Source organism: Budorcas taxicolor, chromosome 7 (assembly GCF_023091745.1).
Source record: "Budorcas taxicolor isolate Tak-1 chromosome 7, Takin1.1, whole genome shotgun sequence".
In the NCBI taxonomy this organism is placed as follows: domain Eukaryota; kingdom Metazoa; phylum Chordata; class Mammalia; order Artiodactyla; family Bovidae; genus Budorcas; species Budorcas taxicolor.
The window spans coordinates 53,500,282-53,520,387 of NC_068916.1; the positions used below are offsets into that span (position 1 = coordinate 53,500,282).

Here is a 20,106-nt window from a genome sequence, read left to right on the forward strand (position 1 = left end):
GTAGAGGCGAAGAGCACTGGCTTTGAGGTTAGACTGCCCAGGTCAGTGATGTGTGACACTGTAGGCGTTACTGTTAGCTGCTCCCCCAAGATGCCCCCTTGCTCTCTGCCACTTCCAGTTTCTCTTCCTGACTTTCTTTTTCTTAGGCCACAACACTGGAGTTGGTCAGCATCTCTGTCCTTCCTTGTATCAAAGCATAAAAAAAAGTCAAGGCACTTTTAATGTTTCCTGTTAGGGGTAGAGTTGACTTATAAATAATTGCAGGAAAATAGACATGTGAAATGATCAAACATAGAGAAATTATAGAGTTATAGGAATATTAACAATCTCTGTTAATAGGAGTCACTTATTATCATGAAGTGGAAATAGGGTTAGGTCTGCCTTTCTTAGACCAAGTCATAGTTCTTTTCTAATTTCTAGTCCTTCTAGAAATCAACTTCACTGAGTTATTCTCTCACATTTCTTTTGGGACTGTTTATCTGGTGCTTTCCTAAACCTGGAGTGAAGGAACTCTCTTGTCTTTTCTCTACTCCTTTCTTACCACACTTAAAAATGAAGGGCAGAAACCAATTATGGTGAGTGATTCGAACTCCTTAGGCTTTAGTGAGATAAAAGGAAACACCTCACTGAGTTGTGAAGAGGTTTATATATATTACAGTATATAAACTTTTTGGGACAGAAAATAGAGGCTGACATAGAGGCTGCTATATTGGGAGCTTGGTATTATATGAAATCATTTTTCTAGTAATAATTACTTATATTTATATTATGTTTTACGTTTTCTAAAATATTGTCCTTTCTCATCCTGTTTGATCCATTTTTCCTCCTTTACAAAAGAGGAAATTGAGGATTAGAGAGAGAAAGTGATTTCTAAGATCATATGATCAGTGAGTACTAAAGCCAGTATTCACACCCTGATTCTGGAGCTGGCATCTCCTGATTCTGAGGCAAATCAAATAGAATAATAATGTATAAATATAAAATAATGGCTTTTCATGACACCTCTCTGTTTCCTTAGCCTCAGGATGGAGGAGACATGAAGACTGGCTGTCCAGAGGTGATATTTTCTTAATTTATACAGGAGAAACATGTGATGTCAGTGTGTTACGTGTTTATGCAAAGCTCTCTTAGGAGCTGGAGATAAACTTAAATAGGTGATAGGGTGTTTTCTTTTCCTAACATGCTCTTTATCCACCCTTTCTCTGCTTCCTTCTTTGCATTTGAGTTATTTTCCTTTGAAAGTACCCGCTTTTCTTTTCATTTCAGTCCAGGAGATGTGAGCAGATTTTCTGCGTCCTCGTGGAGACAGGGCTTGTGTGTGGTGAAAGACAGTACCCCGAGTTCTACGCTGTGAGATGAGGCCCCTCTCTGTGGGAGCCCTGGAATAGCCCAGGGCTGACCCTGTCCCTCCCCTGGCTTGAAACCCTTCATTATGTTCCCACTGCTCGCAGGATACAGACCGTAATCTGCACGATCAGGTCCCTGTCTTCCTCAGTCCTCTTTCACTCTCGCTCTTGGATTCCAGACACACCGACTTCCTTTCAGCTCCTCCAGGGCTCCATGGACCCTGACTCTGGGGGCCTCTTCACCTGCTGTTCTCCACCCAGATCTGTGTTCTTGGTTTTATCTCCTATGAATCCTTTGGTCTCAGTTCAAGAAAGCCTCTGCTGACCTTTTTGCCCAGGTTACACCCCCTTAATTTAGGCTCTTGTAGCACAACATGCTTCTTTTTTTGCAGTGTTTGTCATGGTTGTAACTCCTCATTTGTTTGTATAAGTGATCGTTATCTCTGTCCCCTATTTTTTAAAACCATGAGTACTTGAACAGATTGTCTTTATAGATTTTTCCTGGTATGTTATGGTCATTTTTGGAACAGAATCTTATATTCCTCTTATTTCTGCTTATATTTGCCAGTTTTGTATGGACCCTCTGTTTTCTCCTGTTTCTCAGGGACACCTCCCCCTAACCCGGAGAAGGAAATGGCAACCCACTCCAGTAGTCTTGCCTGGAGAATCCCATGGACAGAGGAGCCTGGCAGGCTACTACTGTCCATGGGGTCACTAGAGTCGGACACAACTTGGCGACTAAACCACCCTCCCCCTAAACTTTCAAAGTGGGAAGCAGTCCAACACCATTAAATCAGAAATAGAGTTAGATATTAACATGGTCAGAAGTACATATGCTTGTGCATTTATGGGCCTACATTTATGCATTGCAGAAGGAGCAGTTCTCAATCTGAGAAGTTAATCTTTGCCATTCAGTAAAACACAAGTTTAGTGTAAGACTTGTGAATGTAGACTGTCTCTTCCTAGGTCTTCTGTGTTTTATGTGCTATTTTGATATTAGTGGGTGATTAAATTTTACCATATGCAGTCACATTTCCTATTATTCAACAGACTAGGCAAGTTTGTTACTTTCCCCCTAGTTTAGGAAGAAACATTGGCAGATACAGGAGAAAAAGGAACCCTAAAAAATTCCTTTGTGACAGGAAGAGAAGAAATCAGGGTCAGAAACCTCTATGTTTCTAAGCAGTAAATTAGTGCTGTGCTGTGTGGCAAAACCATTGCATTCCATTTGTACAATGGAATACTACCCAATAGTAGAAAGAAAAAAGCTCCTTTGTTTTGTACCATGGATTAAAAAAATTGCCTGCATTGTTTTTAATGTTTTTATTTTTTATTGAGATATAGTTGATTTCCAACACTACCTATGTTTCAGGTATAAAACAGTGATTCACAATTTTTAAAAGTTAGACTCCACTTATAGTTATTATAAAATATTGACTATATTCCCTGTGCTGTACAATATATCCTTGTAGCTTATTTATTTTGTACATAGTAATTTACATCTCTTAATCCCTTACCCCTATCTTGCTACTCCTTCCTTCCCTCTTCCCACTGATAACCACTGGTTTGTTGTATATTATGTGAGTCTGTTTCTTTTTTGTTCTATTCAAATGTGTTTCATTTTTTAGCTTTCACAGATAAGTGATATTATACTGTATTTGTCTTTCTCTGATTTACTTTATTAAGCGTAATACCCTCCAAGTTCATCCATGTTGCTGCAAATGGCAGAGTTTAATTCTCTTTTAACGGCTGAGTAGTATTCTGTTGTATGTGTGTGTGTCTGTGTGTGTGTCATACACACACCCCGCTTCTTTTATTTTAAAAATAGACATATACATATGTTTGCTTTTTTGCTGCAGTGGGTCTTTGTTGCTGTGCGCAGGCTTTCTCTAGTTGTGAACAGTGGTAGTGGTGACTTCTCTTGTTTTGGTGCACAGGCTTCTAGGAGTGCCGGCTTCAGTAGTTGTGGCTCATGGGCTCTAGAACCCCGGCTTAGTAGTTGTGGTGCTTGGGCTTAGTTGCTCCACAGCATGAGGGGTCTACCCTGACTAGGGACTAAACCAGTGTCCCCTGCATTGCAAGGCGGATTCTTAAGCCCTGTACCACTTCTTTATCCATTCATCTGTTGATGGACACTTAGGTTGCTTTCATATCTTGACAATTATAAATAATGCTTCTATGAACATTGGGGTATGTGTATCTTTTTGAATTAGTGTTTTTGTTTTCTTTTGGATGTATGTACACCCAGGAGTGGGATTGCTGGGTCATATGGTAGTTCTATTTTTAGTTGGTTGAAAAACCTCCATACTGTATTCCACAGTGGCTACACCAATTTACATTCTCACCAACAGTGTACAAGGGTTCCCTTTTCTCTACATCCTCACTAACATGTGTTATTTGTGGTCTTTTTATAATAGTCATTTTGATAGGAGTAGGATGATATCTCATTGTGATTTTGGCTTGTGTTTCTCTGATGTTTAGTGATGTTTAGCAGCTTTTCATGTGTCTATTGGCCATCTGCATTTCCTCTTTGGAAAAATATCTGTTTAAGTCTTCTCCTCATTTTTTAATTGAGGTGTTAGCTTTTTTTGTTGTTGAGTTGTATGAGTTGTTTATATATTTTGGGTATTACCCCCTTGTTAATCATATCATTTGTAAAAAGAAATAAACCCTTGATTCGCACAGCGTGAGTGAATAGCAAATGAATTACGTTCAATGAAAGAAGTCTGGCATAAAAAGGCATTCCATTTGTATAAAGTTACAGAGCGTTCAAACTAATTTGTAGTTGCAGAACAGATTCAGTGTTTGCCTGGGAATGGACTGGGTGGAGGGCTGATGGATTATAAAGGGACTCACAAGGAAACTTGTGGGCTGATGGAAATGTTCAGTACCTTGATTGTCTTGATGATTTCATGGATGTATACAGATGTCAAAACTCATAAGTTGTTTGCTTAAACATATGCAATATATTATACATTAAAAATTATACTCAACATCTCCTGGAGAAAGGAATGGCTACCCATTCCAGTATCTTGCCTAGAGAATTCCATGGACAGAGGAGCCTGGAGGGCTACTGTCCATAGGGTCACAATGAGTCAGACCCGACTGAGTGATAGGATGGATAAACAACAAGGTCCTATTGTATAGCACAGGGATCTATAGTCAGTATCCTGTGTTAAACCATAATGGAAAAGAACTGAAAAAGAATATGTATGCAGATAACTGAGTGACTTTGCTGTACAGCAGAAATTAACACAACATTGTAAATCAACTATACTTCAATAAGAAAGTACATACTTTAAATATATATACTCAAAAAGCTGTTAAAACATATTCATTGCACACCTACTCTGTTCCAGGGACTGTTTGGTCTCTGGGGACCCAAGGGCAAGCAAAAAACAGGCTTAGTACGTGCCCTCAGGGAGCTTGCAGAGACATTATTTGAATCATCCCTTAGGGCAGCAGCAGGTCTCAGCTGTGATCAGTGCTATGAGGGAAGGAGGGGGGGTACATGGTGCTATGTGAGCATGTCTGGTGTATTTGCAGGAATGTTTTCCTGAGAAGTGACCATTGCACCAAGATCATAGAAGCTCAGAATTGGGGGGAGGACCTCAAGATCCTCTTGTTTCAACTCTTATGAAACCTGCAGATTAAACTTATTTAAAACAATACCAACAAGAGTTTAATCTAGCATGTGTTGCTGCTATACCATCATAATCTATCAATACTCGGATGCTGGGCTCCAAGTAAAACATGGCTCACAGATTTTATCTGCATGAGGCTCTGGCCTGAGGAAGTTGGTGACCAACCTCCTGTGGTCCTGAATACTCAGGTCTTAGAAGATGAAATGATCACTCCTGTTTATGTGGCATCTTTGTCCAGGAGAGGAGCATGGCCCGAGTTCTGGCCTCATTTTGACTGTCTGTGTCTTCCCAACAGGGAGAAGATGAATCAGTCACCCTCAAATCCTGCACACGGCGGAAAACAGACTCCATTGAGAAGAGATTTTGCTTTGACGTGGAAGCAGTAGACAGGTGAGCAGCTGTCATGTTTTTTCTCGGAAAGAAATATCGCTAACTTTGAATTTCTTACCTTTCCCATCCAGTCAGAACATTCTGGTTTTTTACCCCCTCTTTCCCTTCTCCATTCCTCCATTTAGAATAGAGGCCAATTGCTTGTTTGCAGGAATCAGTATCTCTACCCCTGTGCTTTATAGTTGGAACTGAGGCCCTCGTTGGTTTTCTTTTAATGTCAGGGCTTCCTTCTTGGGAATGTGTGTTAGGTCTCAGGAAGGTGAATTTATGTTTAGAGAAATCTATTTAGCACAATTGTATCAGCTATATGAGATTTTTTTACTTAGAATTTTTATGAAATGGTTCAAAAGGAGTTAGATAAAAGGAAAAGTAGAAGTCCTACTCAGTTCATAAAGGGGCTTTTAGTTACAGCATTTCGCCTACCATTGTGATGTGTATGCCCCCAAGAAAGAAAACACACCACTTGTGAAATCAGTCTTTGGAGAGGAAGCTCTGTGTTGTGTTCCTCGAGATTTATAGAATCTCATTAAGTTGTACCATTTCATGATGTAAAGCTGGTTTGACAGCATTCCAGTTCTCTGAGACACTTTACTTGGCAACAGGTTAATTCTTTGAATGAATGCCATGAGTTAAGCTTATTTAAGCTGTCTATTTAAGATCAGCAGTGCTAGCACAAAGATGCTTAGATCTCAGCATCATTCTCTTGTCATGCTGTTTAATTTTTCCCCTTTATTAAAAAAAAAAGAAAAAGGTACACATTTTGTCAGGCCAGTACTTTCTATCTTCCCTGAGACGTTTACCTGTGGCCACTTCATGACAGCTCTAAAGGCTCTGGAGCGAGGGTACCACCTGGCGTGTTCTGCTCTGTGTGCTGCCAGGGATGAAATGCCTTCTTGTGGTGCGATGTGTCCCTGCAGTGTGGTCCCTGAGGCCGATAGCGTGTCCGTGGAGAGAGCATGCCCATGTAGTCTAAATTGGACATTTGTAGAAACTAACCGTGTCTCATTAGCAATCTAGTTATTATACTTTTGGCTCTCAAGTCAGGAAACCCAGATCTAAATTTTGACTTAGTAAAATTTTGCTTAGTAGCCATATGACTTTGGGCAAGTCACTTAATCTTGAGAGGCCTTGATTTCCTTCTCTGGAAAATGAAGATAGTCATAATGCCTAGTTCCGGGAATGATTAGGATTCAAAAAGATAAGGCATATAAAATGCTTGGCAGACTAGCAAATAATAAATGTTCATCAATGAATTGTTATTAGTTATTAATTAGCATGTCCCTCATGGTTATCTGACTTGATATTTCAAAAGCTGGCATCTAAATGCAGAGGAATAAATATAATTTGTAAAGAAAAGTGAGTGCCCTAGTTGTTTGCTGTGTGTGGGTTGTGAGAGGGGAAGGGAATGGAGAAGGGCTGTATGGAGGAGTAGGTTGAATTGGGGTAGCAAAGGGGGATTGCGAAAAGTGCACCGCAAACTAAGATTATTCTTGACTTTAAACAAATCCTACGTCTGGATGCTTTGAGCCCATGTAGGCATCTCTCTTCTCTATTACAAGTTTGGAATTTGTAAGAATTCATATTTGTTGACGTCCATGAAAAATGGATTAGTGGATGTGTTTGTGTGGAAATGGAGCCCTGTTGTGTGATGCTGGTCAGCTGAATAGTTCCGAGAGGTGGCCATCTATATTAGGGCTCCTTGAACAAGGGCATCCCCTGCATTGTAGGTCTTGTTATTTTGGAAATGAGGTCAGTGACACTTTCTGAAGCTGAGTCATTTTCTTCTTCAGAAGTTTCCCAGAAGTTGTAAAGAGTTGCTTTTTAGGCAATTAAAACTCGCCATGGTTCCTCTATCTCATTTCCACCCTTGCCAACACTTCCTACCACCTTCCCCCTGTGTTAGGCCAGAAAAGCTTTGCACGTCCCAATTATTAGCCGAGAGCAGATGTGTCACATTCAACATACTGAGTGTATTTGGGAAGTCCATTTCTTTTAAGTCATCGCCTCTGGTTTTCTTGGCGTGACATGGAGAGGTTTCAGTTGTGGTTCAGAATGAGGCTGCTGAATCTCCTCTTAATAAGCAGGAAGGGAGTAGAGGGTTCTGTTATATTATTTGTGTTTTTAATGTTCAGTGTATTGTGATGCTGTTCTGCCTGGGGAGAGCCTGCCCTATTCAGAGCTGGCCAGTTTTTGGAGTCATCTGAAGGCTGAACCTGGGGAGTACCACTGACATGTGGACCCCTGGTCCACAGCCACGCTGCCTCCAATGGCCCCCGCTGGCCCCCGCACCCCAGGAGGCAATATTCCTCTGCCTGAACCATCCAAGGCCAGGAACCAGGCCCCTAGGGACTGCTCTCACAACTTAGCACCTGTGAAGTTATTCAAACTAGCCAGTCCTAAACAGTTGACCTGGCCCTGCCTGGCCTTTGCTGCAGAAACTCTAACAAAGGTCAGAGTCTGGACTCTCCTCTCCAGCCACTTCTGCCTCCTGGATGATGCTGGTGTTTTCCCACGTGGTCTATGTGGTGTTCCAGGCATCCTGTTTCTAGCACCCTTGAATATAAGGAAATTGGTTTCCTTGAGTCCCTTCTGTGTCTCCTCTTGTGGTTGCACTTGACTGGCCATCACCTGAAAGAACACAGAACATCCACGAACCACCTTCTCTCCATTTTCTATACAGGTCGTCATCTTTGGTCTCAAAGATGAGGTTACCATTGGCACCATTTTCTTTAGCATCTTTCTCCATTTTCCTCCCACATCCAGGAAGAAACTGAGGTGAGAGGGAAAGGCATTTGCATGTGCTCAGGGGAGGCATCCCTGAGAACTCTGCATAGAGTCCTGTTCTCTGGAAGACGCCTGCACCCCTCTTTTTCCTCCAGTGTGCTTTAGCAAGGCAGGGATGCTGCTAGCTGTCCTGCTGTGTTTGCAGCCTTCCACAGACTTCTTAGCTTCTGCCTGCTGAGTTGGAGAAGCAAAGGGGTGAAACGCAAGTTTAGCACCTGGGAAATGTGAAAGTCAGTGAGAGAATGGTTATATCTAACAGCATGAAGTTTTAGAATGTTCCCAGAGTATGTAGCACAGATTAACATTTATGTAGTAGCTATTAATGTTTTCTTCTATGAAGATATTACTACATGCTAAAGTGTGACTTATTTGACTTAGAATATGTGAAGTTGTGGGGTTGGAAGATTGACTACTTTTATCCTTTCGGCTCAGTGCTGATATTTCATGTCATTGTGTAGCTGAAACTGTAGCCTTTAGGAAGTAATGTTCTAGGAGGTCAGTGTTGTGAGTTGAAGATACCAGTGTCTCTTACTGTGTGGTGAGAACCACCCACTCTCAACATCCACAGGGGTGCTTGTGAGAAAGGCAGCTTCTTGTTCCTGCCCCAGACCAACACAGTGCGCTTTTCTGCAAGAGGGACCCTGAAGTCCACTTTGAGAATAAGGTCTTCTCTTGTCCTCTCTTCTTGCTCATAGTTGGTGTATTGAAGAGCGGGCATATCCTAGTATAGTGTTCTCAGAGTGTACCAAAGCATTTTCCTTGTTAAAAACAAGCAACAGTAAAATAAAACAAAACAACTCAGACTCCTTCACTAAGGAGCTTAATTCTTAGCTTGATAGAGGAGAATATAGCTAGTAGAAAAAATGATCACCAGTCTCTGATACAGAGTACTAGAAATAAAGCAACAGTAAAACCCACAATAAAACCCAGTTTTTTAGGTAACTATGGAGGAGACCAGCAGTAAGAGAGTACTTTCTGGAAGCTGAACACTTCATGTAATTTCATGTAATCCTTACCCAGCCCAGGGAGACTTGTGCTCAAGTGTCTCATGTTACTGAGGAGGGATCTGCAGTTTAGAGGGTGAGTCTTACCCAAGGTTCAGGTGGCAGTTGAACCGAGGGCACTTTTGCTGCCTCAAAACTCAGGGTGTTTTAGAAGCGTTTTCAAGTGATGAGCCCAGTGCTCTCTGTACTTGGATCTTGGGGCTGCTGCTGAGCAGTCACCTTGCTGACTGAAATCTGAGGAGTGCTTTCTCACTCTTGTCGTTGGCGTTTGGTGTGTAAACTAATGGTGGTTGAATAAAAGCAGCACACACACTTCTGTTCCCGTATTTCCTACCCTGTGCTCTTCAGAAAGTCCTCACATGGCTCACAGTTTAAAGAGACACACAGTAGGTGTTCCGTGAATGCTGTGTGTTTTTTGTACTCTCTTCTTATGCCTTTTATTCCTGACGATTTACATTTCTGCTCATCTAAGGAGACTGGCATGAGTAAGGAATCCAAGCACTGGCACCATTTGTCAGTAGACTGTTTGCATTGCATCCCAGTGCATTGCTGCCAATTCGTTAATCCTCAGATTCTGCCAAAAAGGGATTAATTTCTGTCCTCTAGGAAGAGCTGTTGTAACTCTGACCCATGCATGAGTTGGAAATCAAATTGAGGATTAATTCAGAGTTTAGGGATTTAGATTTATACCTCTTGAACTTTTTGTGTCAAAGATCCTCCTTACTACTGTGAATACATCTCAGAAAGCTACTTTAATTCTTACATCTAAGAATCTGTGTGGCTTTAAATGAGTGTGTGACTTGTAGTAGTTGTGGGTGTTACCACAACTTGCTCTGAAGAATATTTTATTTTCCCAGAAGGTTCTTGTTATGGGTTAGGTTGCATACCCTGACAAGTTCATAATGCTGAAATTCTGATCTCCAGTGTCTGACAACAAAAATTGTTTGGAGATAGAGTATTTGTAGAGGTAGTCAAGTTAAAGTGAGGTGACTAGGTTAGGGTGGGCTCTAATTCATTCTGACTAGTGTCCTGATAGAAGGGGGTAATTCGGACACAGAGCCAGACGTGTACACAGGGAGAATGCTGTGTGAACATGAAGGCAGAGATCAGACTCTTTGAGCCAGGGAATGCCAGAGATTGCTAGCAGACGACCAGCAGCTAGGAGAAAGGCATGGAAAAGCTTCTCCTTTACATACTGCAAGAGGAACCCACTTGCTGACACTTTGGTCGCGAGCTTCTAGCCTCTAGACCTGTGAGATAACACGTTTCTGTTATTCATGTCACTCACTTTGGGGGTCTTTGTTACAGCAGCCTGAGCAAACCAATACAGTATTGGATAAGAGGGATTCTCTCAAGGAAGCAGCCATGAAAGGCCCCCACAACCTTTTAGATGGGTGGCCCAGTACACATTCCTTGAACAATCCCATTGATAAGGAGCCCCACTTCACAAAGCCACCCTTTTACATACATTATCTTCCTTAGCATTTGAAAAATCATTATTTCTTATACCTTAATAAAGAAGCATTCTTTGGTGCCTTTGTATTACCTTGCTGTAGAACTGAACATTTGAAAGTTTATATGCTACATTGGTTAATATAATAAAAGATAGATTTTTTTTCTTTAAATTGTGTTAGCTCTTTTTGAGTGAGTTTAATGTAAAATTCCTGAGTAAAAAATGAGAGTTTGTCTAAAAGCAGCCGTTGGGGTAGTGGCATGTGATACTTGCCATTGTCTGTCTTTAGTTACTCTGAATAATTAACTCTACCATGCAGCATCTTATGGAAATTAATGAGCAGATGTAGGGAAAATACTTACCTAAGCTGAAGAATCATGGTGGTAGTCATCTCTCGGCATCTCTGCATTTGTTTATTTTTAAAGAGATGTCTCACAAATGTATGTGACACATGGGTATTTTCTCCCAGATGTTTTCCAGGAGGAGCCATAAACCATATGGAAAATAATAGAAACAAAAGACTTCTTTTTGATGCATTGAATCAGTGTAGTCTCTTGAGGAGCGGTGTTTATACTTGGAGGAAAGGAAACAATTAGAATGCTTTATGTTTTCCAGGACTAGCTGACCCCAACAGAAGTCCATACATTTGAAGATACTGTGTGGAGTGTTGCATGCCGCATTCCCACCTTTGGTACTCTCCAGAGGTGGGCAGAACAGGAGAATTTATTAGGATCACAAGGTTACTGGGTGCTGGGGGTGTCATGGGGACCAAGACAAGCATAGTCCTTGCCTTCATGGGTCTTACTTAGCATTGATTGTAGAATGGCAAACACATTCGTGCAACTGGAGGTATAAACACCAGTATATTGAGTGTTCAGCAAACTTGGAGGATCAAAATGCTATGAGGAAGGCGTAACTCACAGGGGGATTTCACCCTTCCAGTCTTATAGAGACTGATGGCATAATTAGAATGCTTTGAATTTTCATTTCCTCTGTTCTCCCCTTCCCCCTCCTCATTTATTAGCCATAACTAACTGCCGGAGACTCTACTGACCATGGAGATAACAAAGTTTAATGAAGCAGTATGAATCTATTGGACTTTCCTTCTTAAGAGTCATCATCTGATTTTTCTTGAAAACCACATTCACAGTCCTCCTCCTGTGAGCTTTCTGTGAATAGGTCAAGAGAGACAGCTTTCCTGTGAACCAGTCCTAGCCTGGCATGTCACACCCACTGTGAACTCTATCCTCACGTCCCACCAGGTACTAGGTATTTGCACATTGTACAGGCTTTCCTTTGTATTGGTTAGTTGTTCACTTAGTTATGTTTTATATAACTCTGTTCAATTCTAACTATTTGTCTCAGGTAATTTGCTCCCAGAGGCAGAATAACATTACTTCAGCTTTTAGTACAGTACTGTGTGCTTGTAGTTCAATTTTGTTTTTTATAGTAATGCATTTTCCGAGTTAGATTATTTTGTTCTTTCCTTTGGGACTTTGGTGAATTACTATGTAAGAGATTATGGGAACTGAATCATGTTAGTTGATATTTAAACTGAAGCTTGGGCGAGTTTAAACATAATCTCCATTTCTGCATTGGTAGGACAAAAAACCAGAAGAATGGGAAACTGGTTAAAGAACGAATAGTGACAGCTAGAAAGATTAATGGAAGATCTGAATAATCTACCCCAACCTTCTAATGAGTCACCACCCTTAGTATATTTTTATAGAAGACTGCATGGTGCACGTAAAAGGTTGAAGCAGCCCTCAGTTTGAACTTGGGATCTGCCTCTTACTGGCTGTGTGAGTCTGGACTGGTGATTTACCACTTTAATCATACCTACCTTGCAAGATTATTTTGAAAATGGAATACTGTAATATTCTTCCCTGATGTAGTTCTCTGTTGGAAGAGGTTCTTTCTTTGAAGTTTGCTCTCTGTCCTAAAACTTGGGACTTCATTGTTCTTACAGTGTACTTTAGTGTTGGAAGGTATTTCTTTGAACCTGTTTCATTTTGATGGCACACCTTTTTCCTAGTGTTGTGACTTTTCCAGTCATCTATAAGTTGAGAGTGAATACAGGTACTTTAAGGGTATATGTGTATAGGAGGAAGAATCTGTTTTCAAACTATATGTGATAATCTATTATTTATATATATTTCCTATACAGGATAAAAGGTTTAAGCCCCTCCTTCCAATTTATGCTCTCAAAAGGAAACCATACCATACTACTTTTAACTTAAAATAATACTCTTCTAGTTGGGAATGTGGCGTGTGTGCGTGCGTTTGTTTGTGTGTCTTTGTGATTTGCGAGTGTAAGCCTGTGTTTTTTAAAAAGGATCGTCTTATGTAACAGACTTTGTTTCAGTGCCCAGCCTCTAGATGGCAGTGTTGTATACGTATTATAACCGTTAGCTGGTCCAGTGGAAAATCAGCTATCCTTTCTACACCGACATTTAGTAGTCAGTGGTGTGTGTGTGACGTGTGTTTCTGTAGAAGAAGCCATCATGTGAATATTACCTCTTAAAGGAAAGGCATTCTAAATGACTCATTCTTTCCCACCTTTCTATGATGGATCACTTCATACCCACTTTCCTGCAGAAGCAAGCATGCTCAGCCTCTGTTTAAACATTGCATTTTACCTTACTTTCTGAATTCATGTGTCAGGCTCTTTGCTTCAGGGACAGCTTATTCGAGGCTGGTGATAAAAACAGATGAGTGATTGGGACTGTCCAGTGTGTGCTGAGAACCAGGCATTTCTGCTTTTCCCTTTTGGTGCAGTCTGCCTTTATCTTCTGCAGCAGATGAATCCATTTTTCCTGGTTTCAAACTTCCCCTCCCCTCCCCTTCTCACCCCTTGTTTGAAATAATATTTGATTTTGCCTTCCTGCTGGTTGGTTACAGTGCTGGTCTCAATGCCGTTGACATTTCAGGGAGGAAATGGCTTTTTCCTTCCTCAGAGGGTGTTCTCCTACTCTGACTTCCATGATTTGGGTGGGGGTAGAGTGGGGAGAAATATTGTACTTTCTGAATTGCTCCTTGACTGTTCCATAAAATAAGCTAGTTTAGAAGTTCTTAGAATCTTTTTAAAAAGTTAAATGAGAGAGTATTTGCTGTTTGATTCTGGTTTAAGTAAGAGTGGGATGTGCTGGTTAATGAACTGTGGTGTGAAATAAGGCACCCGTACTTATTTTATTTCTATTACTTAATCCTGTTTCTGTTCTTTAGTCTACATGGTGAAATTTGGAGTTTTATTGATTGAATATACCATTTTATTTGCTAATTTCTAAGTATAAAATGAGTTTAGTTTTTAAAAATCAAAACCAAAATTTTGCTAGTATATGAATCTGAAGAAAGGAGACAATTCAGTATGTAAACTCCACTTACCTGCGTGTCTGTTCATCATGAGACAGAATACTAACAAGGATTGATAAATGACCTAGAAGATTTTTAGAATTAGAATATTTTCTCGTAGGTTGTTATCAAAATAACATTTGCATTCCCCCTGAGGGTTATTCGTCCTGGCAATGCTTTCTTCTGGTGGTGTGTGTTGAAATCTGCTTATTCCTCGGTCCTTGGTGCCTATGGCGCATAACTGGCGCTCAGTCAGTATGTTTCATTAAAGACCATGTAACTTACTGCGCCAAAGATGTCTTTGTCTGGGCTTCCTGATGTTTCATGACTTCATTCTCCTTTAAAGTAAAAATGTAAAGAAATTATATGAAGCGACTGGCAGTATTCCTCTTTAGACTGTTATCTTTGCTATGGTCCTGATTATTTTAGGACTTCTCCTCCCAGGAGCTCAGTGCTATAGGCTATAGTAGGTTATGATTCATTCACTCATTAGGATGATATCCTTTCTAAATAATTGATTAGAAGCCTGCTTCCGAAAATTTCTCAAGGGCTGTATGTGTATTTGTGTATGTGGGGGTGGGGGTGTGTGTAGAGGAAGTCCTTTCCTCCTTCTCCCGTTTCCTTTTTCCAGAGAGAGAGAGAAAGAAGTGCCTTCTCCCCCTTACCTCCGTCCTCCTAAGGAAATGGTCACCTTGGATCCTGGGGCACAGATACTCCCTGCTTGGAGTGGGGGCAGTACAGTGTTGTGCTTAATGTATGGGCCTTGCTTTAGAGTCAGGCAGACGGGGTTTTCAAGTTGAGGCTTTGCTGTTGCCTACCAGTTGAAGATTGTGCAAGTCATTTCTGAGCCTCAATTTTTAAAAAGAAGTATGATGAAAGTACCTACTTCATTGCGAGGAACAAACGATAATGCTAGCCACATCCTTAGCCCAGTGCTTGGCCCATAATAAACAATAAACCTTAGCTGCAGTTGCTGGGCCACTGTTTGCAATGTCTGGTTTCTCCCTCACGTCTGTCTTTTCTCACCTGTAGCCCACTGCAGGTTACTCTGGCATGTGTATTTTTCTTATGTGCAAGCATATGTAATGCACAAGGACCGCCAATGGTTATTTATCTCAGAACATGCAAATTGTGCAGATTCGTAAGTTTTTGAATGGTAGATGAATATAGTAGATGAATGTTGCCCTTCTGTGATGACACTGAGTCCTCATATTGGGAAGAAACGGGCAAGTATCCCCAGTTCCCCTTTCGTTAATGAACTGGAAAGACTCTGCTGAGTTGGACTCTGAGGCACATCAAGGATGCAGACATGCATCATTGTTAGTCCCAGCGCACAAGATGCATTGTGACATGTGGGGATGCCTTGGGATGGAGCTCAGGCAAGGCGAGGCAGAGAAGGACCAACAAAGACCCCAGAATCGTAGGCTGGCAGTCCATAGATGTTCAATTTGGCTTGAATAGTGTTTGAAGCAACATTTTAAAATGGGAAAGATGTGTAAACACTGACGCTGACTTCCCACGTGCCAGCTGTCTATAGAGCTGAATGGCAGATGCCTCATTTAGGTGGGGCATGTGCTTTCTACTTTGCGACCATCCCCACCATGCCCTGATGTCCCCCACCATGGTGACAGGGGATAGCTACCATTTTGCCTTGCATTTGTACTGTTGTTTTTCCCATAGAGGGAAACCCCTTTTGTTTCTGTGACTTTATCAGAAAGCAAAAGTGAGAAAGAAAAAATAATGAGCTGCATATTTTAAGGTAAATGAGACCACACCTGTTTTCCTTGGGGCAGGGAAGAAGCTTCTCCAGTTTTCCTCATTTTGCTTACTTGTCTGGTCTCTGTAGATATTTGACTCTGTAATCTCACATATACACGGAAGAGATGTCATTCTCCAGAATTATTCTGCTTTGTCCATAAGTTTGTGTACTGAAGATCTTCCATATGTTTGGTAACATGAAGATCTGCTGAAACCTTGCATGCTTGTAATTGCCAAGGAACAGTTAAGGACCAGGTTTGCTAGTAGCACTTTAAAACCAAAGGACCACTTCCTTTGGCACTCATATGTCTCTCTTTACCTGTGACTGGCAACCTCTTCTCTAGACCTTCATCGTTTTCCTCTGTCTTTCTGTCTAAGCACAGTGAGGCAGGTTTTGTGCACAGGCTGTGAGAACATGTGTTTCTGTGGATGCCACAGTCCTTCTTTTACCCAGATTTTAACCCTTATGTGTACAGCACTGTGGATAGAACCTGGGGAATGAACTCTTGCCAGGAGAAGATTTGTAGTCTCATGAATGAGTAAGCCCTAGATCTTTGGAGGTCAGTATAGAAAGAAAAGTACTGTTAGATTCTGAGTGTGTTTCAGTGGGGTGGAGTGAGTTAGTAATAGCATTTCCTGGTCCAGTAGGAAGTGGGTAAATTGCCAAGCCACTGAGATCACCATTGTTGACTCAGATTCAGGAATAAGATTAGAGTAGGAAGGCTGTCCAGCAACCCTGGAATCAGGGCTGGTTGTGATTCCGCTTGCTCCTGGCTGGTGAGAAGGCTGTGACCTGACATGAGTGGTCCCAGGTTCCTGGATGTGCTAATAAGTGATGTATTACTTTACGTGGACCCTTTGTGGAGACCAGAGTTGGAAGGAGATAAGTTGGTGGGTAGCAGTTTGCCTTTTGATAGGTGAATAACTATTTTCTGCATTGCCCCAGTAGTGCGAGAGGCAAGGTGTGTAGAAAATTGCAGATCCTTATTCATGCGTCTCAAGAGGATCCAGATAGAGCACCAACCAAGGACTTGTTCAGAGTGAACAGGAGGTACTGTATTTGAAGTAGAATTTTAGGGTTGAGCTCTAGAAAGGATTGTAGATCATTTGTTCTTCTCTCCTCTGGTGGGTAGTTGGAATGCTCTGGCAGGTTTTCTAGGATTTGCTGAAGACCCCTTATCAATGATCAGACATTAATTCCAAAAGGGGGAAGTAGGCCACTTTGATGTTTTACTCAGGAGGAAAAAGGAAATGGCCATGATCTCAGAGCCTGTATGTCAGCCCTTGGCCTGGCTTGCTTTGTGGTAGAGGTGTGATTTTTCAGTGGTGTGTGACAGTGTTTGGGGGGTGGGGATCATGTGTATCAGAAGCACCTGTGACTTTCTGTCCCTTTTTAATCTGCCCTTCTCCTTCCATAATTTGGACACCACCCAACACTTGTCATCTGTTCCTGCCACTGACCTGCTGCTCATTTGCTCCTGTGATAGAAACTAATTTTTGGATCACTTACTTTGTGTCTGACATTTTGAAATGCCTTATACATAGTTCACTTAGCCTTCACAACCACCCCATGAGGTAGGTACTCTTATTGTCTGTTTTTTAAAGAATAACATAGAGTCATTCAATTACTTGTCTGCTAGGAAGCACTAAAGTCAGAATGACAAGTAACGTTAGATGACAGGTGGTATATCTTGGGTATTTAAAAGCATTCTTTTTATTGAGTTATAATCAGAATAAAATGCATAAATCTGAAGTCTACATCTTAATGGCTGTGCACACACAGACACATCCTCCCACATACCTGTATGACCACCTAGGTCAAGTTATAGAACATTTCTGTCACTCTGGCAGGTTTTCTTGGGCACCTTGCCAATCACTGCCCATACTTCTTCTCCAAGGCAAAATCACTGTTCTGGTTTCTCTCAGCACAGGACTTTTGCAAGAATTTGAACATTATATAAATGAAATCCCACTGTTGGTAGTCTTTTGCGTCTGGCTTCTTTCCCTCGTTATTATTTCTATGAGATTTATTTATGTTGTTGCATGTAACAGTAGTTGGTCTTTTTTATTGTTTGTGGTGTTATATTGTTTTAAATATACAACAGCTTATTGTCTTGTGAATGAATATTTGTGTTCTTGTTGCAAAACTTGGCCATTGTGAATAAACCTGAGTATTCTCAAATGTGTTTTTTGGTAGATATGTGCTCATTTCTCTTGGGTATATATCTAGAGGAAGAATTGCTAGATCGTAAGGCATAGGTTTAATTTTAATAGATATTTCCAAAGTGGTTTTATCACTTTGCTCTCCCATCAGCAGTGGATGAGAGTTCCAGGAACTCTGCTTTCTTGCCAGTACTTGTTACTGGTGGTCTTTTGAATGCTTTCCATTCAGAAAGGTGTTTATTTCATTGTGGTCTTAATTGCGTTTCCCTGATGTGTCATTGCGTTCCCTTCTGTTTTTATGTTTGTGGCCCTTTGTGTGTCCTGTTTTATGAAGGTCTTTCATCCATTTTATTAATTAGGTTGTTCTTTTTTTTTTTTTCTTATTTGTTGACATTCTTTGCATATTCTAGATATTTGTCTCATTGGAGATAAAAATTACAAACACCTTCTCTTACTCCCCTAGTAGTATCTTTTGACTCTCTTAGTATCTTTTGATAACTGGACTTTCTTTTATTTTGGTGAAATCCAAATTTATCCTTATTTTTTATGATTAGTGCTTTTTGTGTACTTCTGCAAAATGAAAAACTTATTGCCTTTCCATCTCTTGGATATTTTTAGGCAGAAAAAAACGTGGAGACCCACTGTTATAGAATGTAAACCACAGTCACACTGCTCATTATTGGATTCCTGTTTTTGAACCAACTGTTTGCCTAGAGTGGTGTTCTGAGCCCTCATCTTTATAAAACACTTAAGGTTTCACAGAGCTCTTAATCATTCGACCTCATTTGATCCTAGGCAAGAGCTCAATAAAGGCCTTGCAGGAGGGTCTAGTCCCTTCTGATGGCCAACAGAGGCTCTCCGGCAGCTGCAGTATCTCCATGTTTCCCTTAGCTTTGTGCTTGAGGGCAAAGCATTAGACTGTGTGGTTTGGTTCCTGGCTCTGTAACTGGGGACAAAGTACTTAACCTATTTGTGCCTTGGTTTTCTCATCTGCTAAATGGGATAATGAGAATATCCCTCCCTCATGATGTAGTTGTGAAGATGAAATGAATTAATTACTATATAGTGCTTAACACACTATCTGGCACACAGAGTTGGGTTATTATTATTGTAGTTTTATTATTATTTGATGGGGTCACAATTCTCTTTTTAATTGATGTATAATTGACTTAAAATATTAGTTTCAGGTGTACAACACAGTGATTTTGTAATAGACTACACACCATACAAAGTTATAAAATATTGACTATATTTCTGGTGCTATATATGACATCCCTACGACTTACTTGGTCACTTGTACGTCTTAATTCCCTTCACCTGTTTTGTCCCTCCTCTCACTCTTCTCTCCTCTGATACCTGCTAGTTTGTTCTCTGTATCTGAGGACCACAGTTATTTGCAGAGCTGAAAAGAGCTCTGATCATTTACTCCATTTTCCTTTTATTGTGTCATATTTTCCTTACCTCATTCCACACTCCTAACTCGTGAGTCCTCTGTCTCTTTCCCTCTTTGTCTTTCCACTTTTGTTATGAAAAGCCAGATGCATTTCACACATGAACTAAATTGGTACCTGAATGAAAGTGTATTGCCTTATAGAGACTGACATGGAATATGTAGAGTCATTGAGAGTTTTGCTCAGTTTCTTTTGTTTTGAGGGATGGTAGCTAGCAGGGGCATAGAATATTGGAAAGGAAGTCACTACTTGATTCCAAAATAAAGTTGACCCATTTATCTTGGTTCTAGGAATTACAGACGTAAGAGATTTATGTAATAGTGGCTTAAATTGTAATAAGGGAAAAGAAAACTTGAAGCCAAGTGAGTGTTTTCTAGATGTCTAGAAAGGATAGTATAATACTGTGATCCAGATGTTTACATACATGAGGCTGAAAGTTTTCTGAACTTGGGGGTGATAGGATTAGTATCAAGTGTGTTAAATCTATTCAGCTTTCTGTCACCCCATCCCTCCAAAAAAAGAAAGAACAAAATCACACGTGGAAAAGAATTTATCTTTTGATATTTTTTCATGAAATAAAAACAAATCCTGTTGACTTTCCTGGTTGCTAATGCCAAGTGGCCCACCCTTAATAGCATCTGAGTTTGTTGGAACTTCCTCTTTGTGACTCTGGGTGGAAATTTCACACTGTTTGCCATGATGTTGATGTGACATCTGCAAGGTCCCTGAGATCTTGGTCTGCTAGGAAGCTATTGTGGTTTC

At 40.7% G+C, this 20,106-nt stretch overlaps 1 protein-coding gene across 2 annotated transcripts in view; it reads left to right on the plus strand.

Moving 5' to 3' along the window:
* The window catches only part of ARHGAP26 (Rho GTPase activating protein 26), a 475,905-nt gene that overhangs the window by 158,212 nt on the left and 297,587 nt on the right, over window positions 1-20,106 (plus strand). For both annotated transcript variants that reach the window (XM_052642542.1, XM_052642543.1), the window contains exon 10: window positions 5,286-5,380. In XM_052642542.1, the coding sequence (XP_052498502.1) occupies window positions 5,286-5,380 (95 nt within the window). The remainder of the gene's footprint in view (window positions 1-5,285; window positions 5,381-20,106) is intronic.